Below are 12548 nucleotides of genomic sequence, written 5' to 3'. Positions count from 1 at the left end.
ACATCAGGCCTCAAGGGTTTGTGGGCCTGTGCCTGCCATTCTGAGCTTCTCATACACGTGTGTCAATGTGTCCATCTCCCTCACTGGATCATAAATGGCCTTGAGATCAGGGGTCATGTCTATTCAGCCCTGGCAAAAAGAAATTGCTCATTAGATGTTTGCTCAACTGAACTGAAATGATCCCAAATGAGTCCAGTGGAACTGAATTAGGGTCTTAGCAGTGGCTACGGCCTGGGGATTTCCTGGGATCTGGGAATTGGTCTTTTGTTCCCTATGAAGGGTGCCCTGCTCAGTAGAGATGGAAATCATTTATAAAGGGCCTCAGCTCTGGAACCCCTGCATGCTGATTCTGCAGGCCTCGGCCCTCTGAGCAGTTTGCAGGAGGCACAGGAAGGGAGGGAGATGTGTTTACCTCTTCCTCCCAGGCAGCAGAGGAGTTGGAAGGCTCAGCTGCTGAAATAAAAGGCCATGATGGGGTGTAGTGGCCCCATGGAGGGACTTCTTCCTCTCAAAATGTCAGCACTGGCAATGGATTGGAGACCACTTAGAAGCCCAGGCTGGACAGGGGTGGTGGGGTGAGGGGCATCGTGGAACTTACTCCTTTCCCCTTTCCTGCGTCTTCACAGGGTCCCTCCTCCGGACAGAGAGCAGTTCAGGGAGGGGAGGGTAAGGCTGTGTCACAGATGGTTCAGAGGAGCTAATGGTAAGTGCCACTGACTGTAGCACCCCCTCCAGGAAGGAGCAGCTTCCTGGATGGACCCAGGGGGCCAGGTCCTCCTGCCTGACAGTGAGGAGCTGCTCAGTGCTCTCTGGGCCCAGATGGCAAACAACCCTGGCCCCACGGGGCTCACAGAGATGAGCACTGGGGAGGGCTGGGAGAACTCAGAGTCCTTCACGCAGAAGCACTTCCTGATGCTGCAGCCTGAATGGAGCAGAAGGTGCAGTCTCCCTCTGAGACTGTTTATACTGCACAGAGTAACGTGAAGCCCTGGCCGTCCCAGGGCAAGGCAAACAATTGCCTCATCACTTCCAAAGAACCATCTCCTCTCTTGTGCCAAAGCTGTCAGGAACGCATTTCATTCTGAACTCTCTGGGAGTAGACAGGGGACTAAATGGATTGGCCTTGCTGGCTCTTGAGCCAAGGAAGAAAGTGTGTGAGGGCATGAGTGCCATGCCCCATGACGGGCCCCCTGGTGTCCAAGAACTCAAGACCGCCATCGCCTCTCCTCACCAACAGCGTATCACGCAAAGCCTTCACCTGGTCCCAAGCCACCGTGCAAGCAGCAATACCATTTACTGGGGCTTTCCAAGTGCCAGACACACGTGCCACCTGAATCTCTACAACAACCCCGAGAGGGAGGAGTCACTATACGAATTCTACTACTACTAAGTAACATTTAAGCACCATCTCATTTAATCTTCACAACAACCTCATGAAGTGAGAACTCTTCTTATTCCCATTTTACAGAGGAGGGCTGTCAAGCATAGGAGAGAAGCCCAGGGTGCTGGTAGAGCCAAGATTAGAATCCTGGTGTATTGAACTCCAGAACTTGCTCTACACTGAAGCCAGGATCTCTCCTCTGCCCCTATGTACACTCTGTTTCAGCCATACTGTCTGTCACTGCATCCCAATGTATCCCATTTTTTTTCCTGCCTTAAGCCTTTGCTCATGCTATTATGCCATCTACCTAGATGCGTTCTTCTCTCTCTTCATCAATCAACATTCTAAGGTCTGGCCAGGGGCCTCACCTGACCCCATAGCCTGCTCTGCCTACCTCCTAGTTCTGACCTCCTGCTCCCCTGTCTGTGCCACTCATTGGCACGTTCTCTGGAGAGCCACCTAAAGATGGTGTCATTTTGCAGATGTGTACATCTGAACTTCCTGGAGAAGATCTTGAACCTCAGTTTCCCCATCTGTAAAACGAAGGGGTTGGACCAGATGATTTCTAAGTACAGCAATTCAATGCATGACTGAGCCCACATCATGCCTATGATGAGGGTAGCTCCGAGAAGGGGAGTAAGGAATGTTTGCTGAATGACTCATCACTATTTGTATGCCTTTCTCTTCTGGCTTCTTACTTTTTTTCCCTTAAGCCAACTTCAATTGATTCTGTTGAACTGAAGGAGGGATGCTAGCCCTCACTTCTCAGAGGCAGCTCTGAATCACCAGAGGTCATGTTCATGGAGCCTGCTAGAAGCTCGGAAGCCTGTGCAGGAGGTGCAGCCATGTGGAGCTGGAATACTATGCACCGGGCACGGGAGCCACAAGAGGCCCAGATAACCAGGGCGCCTCTAGTTTCAAGGGGAAACTGTGCAGACAGCTGATAGCATGCTTGGCCTCACAGACACAAACTGAGGCACAGGGGAGGGGTTGACAGGGAAGCCCCTGCTTCTGGGTCTGCAGGAAATTAAACCTCAAGCTGGGACGGAGCCTCGGGTTGTTTGAATGGTAAAGGGTGGCGCTTAGTTAAGCTCTAATTCATTAGCTGCAGGAGAAACACTGATCTATAGGAACAGAGGAGGTAGCTTGTGGTAGCTCCCTGCAGAAGAAAGGCTCAGGTTCAGATAAGACACGGAAGGGAAAGAAGGAAGGGACAGGAGCTGACCTAATAGGCCTTGTCCATCTCTGTTATTTTAGATCTGTAGGCTGTGTAGAAGGAGTTGGAAAGTCAAACATCAAGAGCCTGGGGCAATAATGGTGGAAGGGCAGAGGTGGGGGATGTCAGATGCAGGCTGGAGAAAGCTTTACAAGTGACCCTCACTTTAAATAAACCCATTATATGAAAATCTGTCTATTTGAACCCAAGAGAACAGGGGGTGATTTCTCCTCATATCTTTCCAGTTTCCAGGCTGGCTATTAATTAATGCCCCGTGTGATACTTTCCATCTCAGAGCCTCGCTTTCGACCATCAGACGAGGGGGCTGACCTCTGGCTTCCAGCATCGTTAGCTTCTTTACACTTCATAATCTTTGATTCTTGAAATAACCACTGCTTCCCTCAACTGACTCTCCCACCCTGAATAGGATTCATTAAGTGTGATGTGGACGGAGCTTTATGAAATCCCCGTTACTCAAAGTAAGGCACAACTGTGCCCTGTTGGAGTGCTACAGCCCCAGCTTCAATCAGAGCCTCTGCTTTCCACAATCAAAGATATCATCACTAGGGTCTCTTTCATCCCCCTGAAGCAGAGTCCCTGGCCACAGGGTGACAGGTGTAGGGTTAGGGCAGTTGTCCAGGGCCCCAGAGCCACTCACATTTTTTTAAATTAATGATGCGAATTAGCCCTGGGCCACTAGCCCAGGGCAAACCACGGCCTTTGGCACTGGGCAGCAGCTGGCTTGAGATGGCTCACCACAACTTTAAAAGGCTCAGAGCTATCAGATGCATCAAGCCCAGAAAACTGGAAGGAGAAGGGGAATATCCACTTACGACGGATGCTGACATTAGGCAGGCCACTCAAGAACAGCCCTGGAGACAGTGCTGCCACATAAGTAGGGCTGAACTTTGAAACAAGAGAGAGGGGGAGGCCGGTAATAAGTTGGGAGGAAGCCCGTTCAAATGTGGGGTGAGAGAATAAAGCCAACAACAAAAGCCACAGCTGCCACTTCCTGAAGGCCTGCTATGTGCGGTGCCGAGCGTTTCACCTACACTGTTCCCAGTGACCCTATGAGGCAATGCTACCATCGCTCCCATTTTACAAACGAGGAAACACAAGATGGTTAAACAGCCTGTCTACCTCACACAGCTAATACATGGGAGACCCAGGATTTAATGCTGGTCAGTCTGGTTCTAAAACCCATGTTCTGAATTTTTATACCACACAGCCTCGCCAAAGTAGGGATCACAGAGCTGTGGGCTCTCCTCCACCCAGAGATCCTGTCTCCCTCCTCCCTTCCTTCCCCAAATATAGTCACTGCCCCACCCTGCAATAGCCAACAGGTGGTAGGTGCTTAAGCCACAACCCACCTGACCCCTTACTTTGGGAGGGAAAGAACTGGGCTGGAATCTTTCAATGAACTTCACCTGGGTAGTGTTTAAAACCCACTGTGGAGGGGCACTCTGGCTTCAGGTGAAAAGCCTTTGGAGTGGGAAGATCCAGAAGTCCCCTTTCCTAACAAATGCTAATCGTACCTCAAACACACTGAGATGTAAAAACTGAACTGAGGGCCACTTGCTAAGAAAGTACCTGGTGCCTAAAAGAAGCCCATTAAAAAGATGCCCAAAGTTCTATAAGATGGAATAAAGATACCTGTTTCCTTTATTCCCCTGATTCATCTGGCTCAATATTTTAGATATATTGACTTTACTAAGTCAGGCTGCATGGGTCACTAAAAGAGGAAATTTACATCTGCTCACGATGTCATCCATGATGGGCAAATCTTGGCTCCCTCATTTCTGCAAGAGAAGCCCTGAAGAACTGAGAAGAGAAGGGCTGGCTTTTCAAAGTATGGACTACTGAACTATTTAGAAATCTGGACCCTTGTCTGAGACCTGCCCCCCTGGATAAGGAAACACTGTGGACTGGACTGGGGGTTCACAAGGAGTTGTTGCTGGCATTTCTGATTTCATTTGCAAGATACTGGGAAATCTGAATCTTCCTTCCATTATACTAGAAATTAACCTCTATGACAACTAGGATTCTTGTCTGTGCCCTGCTGAATCCTCATGGCCTAGAATAAAATATAATAGGCACTCACTAAACACTTATTGACCGAATGAATAAATGAGGGACTATTTTGGCCCTTGTTCCTCCATGCCTTCTTGGGGAGGAATCTGTGCCTACAGATCCTGTTGGCCTCAATGGCCCTGTTCTCTATGGTATGGCCCTCCCTCAGTCATAGGAGCAGGAGGGACCAGGAGTAGACCCTCTCTCCAAGAGTAGTTATTAGGCAGCCTGGCCAACACCTGCAGCTTGTGAGACTGGCCACACTGCAAGTTGAGCTGGTCCAATCAGAGCCAGACCTTGGGGATGCACATTAAGAGGCACTGGGGGAAGCTGCCCCTGATGTGCACCCTAAAGACAGACTGAAAGCCACCTGAGGGCAGGAGCACATCTATCTTATTTCCTGCTTTGTTCCCAATGCCCGATATCCTGAATTATGCCTGAGATAGAGTCAACGCTCAATAAAAGTTTCTGAATGAATAAACAGAGAGTAAATCAGGTCTGGGTAGTCATTATGGACAAGTACATGATGAATAAACCAGGGAACCCAAACTAAGAGAGAGGGAAGAGCCTGGATCCAACACCACAGGAGCATGAAGGAAGCTGTGAGAGGGAGAAAGGCTGGGGAGTCTCCAGAGCCACTGCCTGCATCGCTTCTTACCTTTTCTGGATGTCACAACACCCCACATGTGATGCTTGGGCCTGTGTGGATGTACTGATTTTCTTGCAACCCTAACAGCCCAGGCTGGAGCTTTGCTGGATCCTCAGATGGAAGAACAGATGTATTTGAGCAAGTTGTTCTTTTGTTTTGTTTACTTATTTTTGCCACTGAGTGTGGTCAAAGGTTGAAACGGGTTAGAAAGGGAGGAGACGGGGACTCTTCAAAGTCTTAGGGAATAGATACTATTATCTCTGATTTGAGGGGCTCTTCTCCTGCCCTCTGAACTGGAGCTGATCCATTTCTAGCTTAGCCACAAGCCACCAGCCCACTAACTTGGGCCTAGTCTTGTAAAGTTGTCAAGGTAATACAAACAACAGGCCGGAGGACTGTAGGGAGGTCTCATGGACTGCGCTGGGCACACAGGGTCCAGGACCAGCTCAGCCACTGACTAGCTCTGTGGTCCGGCAAATGATTCAATGGCTTTGAGCCTCAGTTTCTTTTCTAAAGTGGAGGTGATAACACTTAACACTTAGGTGAGAATTAAAAGCAGTACCCAGCACATAGTAGGGGCTCCATATGTGTGACTTGAGCGACCTACTACGTATGCCTGTAAAACACTGCAATTCACAGATTTTCCTATATTTAAACTAATTTAAATCTCACAATAGGCTGGGTGCAGTGGCTTATGCCTGTAATCCCAGAACTTTGGGAGGCTGAGGTAGGCAGATCACTTGGGGTCAGGAGTTCAAGACCAACCTGGCCAACATGGCGAAACCCCATCTCTCCTAAAAATATAAAAATTAGCCGGGCATGGTGGCACACCCCGGTAATCTCAGCTACTGGGGAGGCTGAGGCATGAGAATCACTTGAACGCGGGAGGCAGAGGTTGCAGTGAGCTGAGATTGTGCAACTGCACTCCAGCCTGGGCAACAGAGCAAGACCCTGTCTCAAAAAAAAAAAAACAAAAAAACACCTCACAACAACCTAACAACCTGCAAGATTTGCAAAATAGAGCCTAGTATTCCTATTTTAAAGATGAAGAAACTGAGGTTTGGATAGGATAGGATGACTTAGTGACTTATCTGAGGTTACCCAGAGAGTAAGTGGTCAAATTCCATCCCAAGTCCCAGTTTCTCCCACAACAGCGCCCTTAGCATAAGGAAGCAAGGTAAGCAGTCAGATGTGTAATGGCTAAGATACCCTTGGGCTGGCCATCTCTCTTATCACACACGAGATTTCATTCAGGAACTTGTGGACAAAATGTCCAGAATATGAATGAATCAATATATGAAGCAATGAATGAGTGGATGAATGAATGAATGGGTATCCTGTCTTAATTCTACTCCACATGTGATTCGCACAAAACCTGGGAATCTCATCCAGGCTGAGAGCTTCACAGGACCTCCTGGTTCAAGTTCCTCTCCTTCCTCTGGAAATATCGACATCAGATATCTCAGAGGCCTGGTGACTGATAGGTGCAGCTCACACCACTGCTCATCCATCCTCTGCCAGCAAGGGAAGAGGCAGCCCTGCCCAGTCTACGTACTGGTTTCTGCAGTCTCGTACTCGCTGTCTCTGAGAAGCTCAAAGATGTCCACTTCGACCTTGGCCTTGCCCAGCCTCTCAGGAGCGCGGTTGATGCGGTTCTTGGCCAGGGTGATGGAGAGCCGCTCCCCTCTGCTGCACTCCATGGGGTCGTCCAAGATAGCAGCTGTGGGCAGGCAACCACATGGAGACAATTGGTACTCCACCGCTACTGTTACCCTCCTCCTTCTCCAGCCTCCCCCTGCTGCCACCTTCCTCTTCCAGGCAGCGCCCCAAGTCCCTCTCCATCCTGCCATGCTCAGAACCGTCCCCCAGAACAAGTTCTCTCCAAGCTTAAGGGTCTTGGTTTGCAGCCAGGTGTAGAAGTGAATTCTAATGTGGATGCACGCCTCAGGAACCCTGTAATACCAGAGCAGGCCACTAGGGGTCCTGTCTGCACGAAGTCCCCGGGTCCAGGCATCCTGATACTTGGTTACCTGTCTCCATGCACACAGGCAAGCAGGCATTGTGCAAAGTGAGGCGGGTAGTGGCTGTCCTTTGAAATGGTATTCTGAACATATGAGAAACTCTCCCTGAGGTGAGAGAGGGTTAAAGGATGCCAGGTCTGTGAGGGAAGGCTGTGGCCTCATGGAGCAGCTGCCAGACACTGCTGAATGCTGGCTCCCCAGGCTCTGACACCAATGGGCCATGCCACCAAAGTGAGCTGCTTAGTTTCTCTGAACCTCTTTTCCTCACTGAACATTAGAAAGAGTAGGACAACCTCACAGGGTTGGTGTGAGGATTCACTAAGATAATGTATGGAAGTGGCACAGCACACAGATTTAATCAGTGTGACTTATTCAGTGTGGACGACTGCAGTGGTGTAATACCAACAGTTGCCCAACTTCTGGGAGCAGTGTTAAGGATAAGTGTTATGGTATCACAGACAACTGGCTTCCAGTCCCAGCTGCAGCCCTCCACAGCTCTGGGACCTCAGTTGCCTCGCTTTTAAGGAAGTGGAGAGACCCTTGGGCTATTGTGAAGATTACAGGATATGGCATGGGATCAACACAGGATCTTGCACACAGTAGGCACTCAATAAATCTAGCTATAGAGATTCTTAATTCTCTTGATGGAGATGTTACAAAAATGAAGATCACACAAAAACTTGTACACAAATATATATAGCAGCATTATTCATAATTTCCAAAAAGAAACCCAAATGTCCATAGATTGATTGATAGATTAAAAAATGTGGTTTACCCATACAATGGAATATTACTCAACAATAAAAAATAACAGGTACTGATACATGCTACAATAGGAATGAACCTTAAAAACATTATGCTAAGTGTGGCTGGACGCATGGCTCATGCCTGTAATCCCAACACTTTGGAAGGCTGAGGCGGGCAGATCACTTGAGGTCAGGAGTTCGAGACCAGCCTGGCCAATATGGTGAAACCCTGTCTCTAATAAAAACACAAAAATTAGCCAGGTGTGGTGGCATGACGTCTGTAATCCCAGCTACTTGGGAGGCTGAGGTAGGAGAATCACTTGAACCCAGGAAGTGGAGGTTGCAGTGAGCTGAGATAGTGTCATTGCACTCCAGCCTGGGTGACAGAGCGAGACTCCATCTGAAAAAACAAACACACCATCAGGCTAAGTAAAAAAAAGCCAGACATACACAAAAAAATACATATTGGACAGTTCCATGCATATGAAATGTCCAGAATAGCTGAATCCACAGAGGCAGAAAGATTTGTGGTTGCCTAGGGTTGGGAGAAATGAGGAGTGTCTGCTAATGCGTGTGGTGTTCTTTTTGGGGGTGATGAAATGTTCCTAAAATTGTGATAATAGTTGCGCTACTCTGTGAATATACAAAAAGAAACCACTGAATTATACACTTTAAGTGAATTATGTGGTATGCAAGTTATATCTCAATAAAGCCATTATATTAAAAGAAATATTTATCTTTCAGAGGTTGAGAATTCAGAAAAGCAACACAGGGAATCAAGCTGAATACATTTCACTGACACGTGGCCCTTGAATGTCTGCGCGGACGCAGAGATCCAGGTTCTATGCTGTCTTTTCTGTGCATTGCTCCACACTCACTGTAATCCATCCCACAAACCCAAAATCAGGACACAGAATATTGCAAAGCATTTCTTCCTTGATTTGTAGATTTATTTACATGAAACTTCATTGAATAATGAAAATTAAATGTCATTTACTCAGGTTGGCCATGCATGGGGCGACAGAGGTACATCCCAAGTCCGAGGCAATCAAGTGGACTTCTGGGAATTAACTAGCAAAGTCCATGAATACCTGGGGTGATTAGCCACCCGCAGAAGTGACCAGAGCACCATAAATGTGACTGAAGAGCCTGGGAACATTTCAATCACCCCCACACCCCCACCTGCGGGAAGCACGACCAGAATGAGATGGCTACTGAGAAAGCAGAAACCGAGACAGTCACACTGTGGCATAAGAGAATGACGACCTTGCAACTAGAAAGGAAGCAGGGCAGCCTAGAGGAATGCTTCTCAAATGGTCCTCCCTGGCAGGCCCCTGGGCTCCTCCAAGAAGTGGAGGGGAGGCTGCCTGGGGTCTCCAGCCCCATACCAGCTCCAACCATCACAATTCCACCTGCATCCATTTCAGGGGTTGGGGTTCCACCTAAGAGTTGATGTGGGAAAAAATGTTTTGCTATTAAAAATATAATAGGGTCCAGGCACGGTGACTCACACCTGTAATCCCAGCACTTTGGGAGGCTGAGGCAGATGAATCACCCGAGGTCGTGAGTTTGAGACCAACCTGACCAACATGGAGAAACCTCGTCTCTACTAAAAATACAAAAAAAAAAAAAAAAAAAGCCAGGCATGGTGGCAGGCATTTGTAATCCCAGCTACTCGGGGTGCTGAGGCAGGAGAATTGCTTGAATCCGGGAGGTGGAGGTTGCAGTGAGCCGAGATCATGCCATTGCACTCCAGCCTGGGCAACAAGAGCAAAACTCTGTCACAAAATAAATATATAAAATAGGAAAAAATTAGCCAAGCTGTAGAACAAGGAAAAGAGACATCTAAAGTATCAGGAACTGGCAGTGCCATCCAGCATGAGTTGGACAGACACTGGATCCATGACACACAAGCTTTACATTAAGCTACAATGTCAGCATAACCACTTAGTGGACTCTATCTCACTTAATCTCCGCAACAAGTCCGTGAGGTGGATATTTTATCTTCACTCGGACACGAGGAATTGGAGGTCAGAGAGGTCATGATCTGCCCGTTCTCGCAGGTTTGAAGCATGACAGAGGAGGGAGGTGAGCCCAGGTCAGCCTGACTCCAGACCTTGCACCCTGACCAAGCTTGTCTTCCTCTTATAAAAACTCAAGGATTTGCTGCTAAGCAGGGGGTGCGCTAGGGAGCGTGCATGAGGCTTCCAGGGACTGTAAAGGAAGCCTCCATCTACAGACTGTAAATGAACCCTAAAACACCAATAGCAACAGGCTTGCCCCTGGACCTCTGAAAACTCTCTCAGGTAACTCCCCCTCCTCCCTTCTCCCTGTCCTCCCTCCACCCCAGTGAGATGGTGTTCAGACCATGGAGGCAGCTATCCTTCCCTTTGGGCCAAATGAGCTCACTGTTACCAATGTTTCCATCTATAACCTACTAACTATTTAACAATCACTTGTAATAAGATAAATAAAGTAGTAAAATAATCTCTCAGAAAATGAGCACGTGCCCTGTAGGCCTGGGGACTGGGAATGTTTTGAGGTAGTTGTTCATGTTTCAGAGTCACGCTGGGCCTGCCTCTGCCTCATCAGTGTTCAAAGGCCACAATTATGCCTGCACCACAGGAGGCAGCACACACCAAAGGGTCTGTTCTGGAGCCAGCAGTCCCACCTATCCCCGTTTTGTTTTGGCAAAGTAAACATTCAAGAGTGTGCTGTGGACTTCAGCAGGTCCCCCCAAATTCATATACTGAAGTTCTAACCCCCAATATTACTGCCTTAAAAAATAGGGTCTGTAGGACAAAACTAAGGTTAAATAAGGTCATTAGGATGGGACCTTGATCTGATAGGATCAGTGTCCTTATAAGAAGAGACACCAGTGCCTCACGCCTGTAATCCCAGAACTTTGGGAGGCCGAGGCGGGCGGATCACTTGATGTCAAGAGTTCAACACCAGCCTGGCCAACATGGTGAAATCCTGTCTCTACTAAAAATACAAAAAAATTACCCAGGAATGGTGGTGTGTGCCTGCAATCCCAGCTACTGGGGAGGATGAGGCACGAGAACCGCTTGAACCCAGGAGGCGGAGGTTGCAGTGAGCCAACAGGATCATGCCACCGCATTCCAGCCTGGTCGACGGAGTGAGATTGTCTCAAAAACAAAACAAAACAAAACAAAAACAAAAACAAAACCTGGCATAGTGGCTCACACCTGTAATCCAGTACTTTGGGAGTCTGAGGCAGGTGGATTACCTGTGTGAGGTCAGGAGTTTGAGACCATCCTGGCCAAGGTGGTGAAACCCCATCTCTACTAAAAATACAAAAAATAGCCAGGTGTGGTGTCGGGCACCTGTAATCCCAGCTACTTGGGAGACTGAGGCAGGAAAACCAGAAGGCAGAGGTTGCAGTGAGCCGAGATTGTGCCACTGCACTCCAGCCTAGGTGACAACAGGGCAAGACTCCATCTCCAAAAAAAAAAAAAAAAAAAAAGAGACAGCAGAGCTCACTCTCTTTTTCTCTCCGCCACGTGAGGATAGAACAAGATGGCTATCTGCAAACCAGGGAAAGGGTCCTTATCAGGAAGCGAATTGCCTGACACCATGATCTTGGACTCCTAGCCTCCAGAACACTGCGAAACATTTCTGCTGGGTAAGCCACCCAGTCTGTGGTATTTTGCTATGGCAACCTGGACACCAGTCTGCCATGTAACAGCATACAGTCAGCTCACAGAACATCACTGCACACACCTTGAGACAGAGGGAAAATGAGCAGGTGGGAAATAGGGAACATGCAAATCTTATATTAAGGGGAGGATGAGGTCCTCTCTTCACCCCATTCCTCTTTCCCTGCCCACAGCATCTAATGCAGAACTCTGTGCTCAAAGTTATTAGGCAGGTCATTGCCAACTCACTAACATCTAAAATCCTGTCCTCTCTACCTCCCAACCCCCATGCGATTCAGGGACCACTTTTAATTAGGTTTTCGACAGCGATTCCTGTCTGGCTGGAAACAGCCTCAACCAGTGGTTGGCTGGCATAAAACATATGAGGATCAGAATAACTAGGATGACAACAGGTACCCAGACTCTAGAGCTGTGGACATCAAAGACAAGGTGGAGGCTCAGGCACTCTTGGGACACCAGAGAAGCATGTGCTCAACAGGCAGTTACCAAACAGCATGCTTCTTCAGTAGTCCCAGGAGTGGAGACCAGATGGATGAAGGAGAGCAGCTTGCTCAAGACTTTATGTGCAGTGAACACTCATAGCCTGCACTGCGTCCCCCAGGCCTGGCTGCCTGGCTGGGCTGGGACACTCCGAGTCCCCAGCTGCTGCCTAATGAGGAACAATATGATACGGCACATCCTCCAGCCCCGGAGACTGCCCTGCAGAGAAGCCCCGAGCCACAGTGAGGCTGGGCGGTCTGGGGCCACAGCAAAGGCAGGGCTGAGATGGGGAGATGTGTTCGGAG

The 12548-nt window shown here is 48.6% G+C and overlaps 1 protein-coding gene across 3 annotated transcripts in view; it reads right to left on the bottom strand.

Annotated features, from left to right (window-relative positions):
* The window catches only part of GRIK4 (glutamate ionotropic receptor kainate type subunit 4), a 477203-nt gene that overhangs the window by 179437 nt on the left and 285218 nt on the right, over positions 1-12548 (bottom strand). For all 3 annotated transcript variants that reach the window (XM_055356137.2, XM_031016481.3, XM_055356138.2), the window contains exon 4: positions 6872-7036. In XM_055356137.2, coding sequence (XP_055212112.1) covers positions 6872-7036 — 165 coding nt within the window. The remainder of the gene's footprint in view (positions 1-6871; positions 7037-12548) is intronic.

Source organism: Gorilla gorilla, chromosome 9 (assembly GCF_029281585.2).
Source record: "Gorilla gorilla gorilla isolate KB3781 chromosome 9, NHGRI_mGorGor1-v2.1_pri, whole genome shotgun sequence".
Classification (NCBI taxonomy): Eukaryota; Metazoa; Chordata; class Mammalia; order Primates; family Hominidae; genus Gorilla; species Gorilla gorilla.
This window is presented reverse-complemented; position numbering and strand designations above follow the sequence as displayed.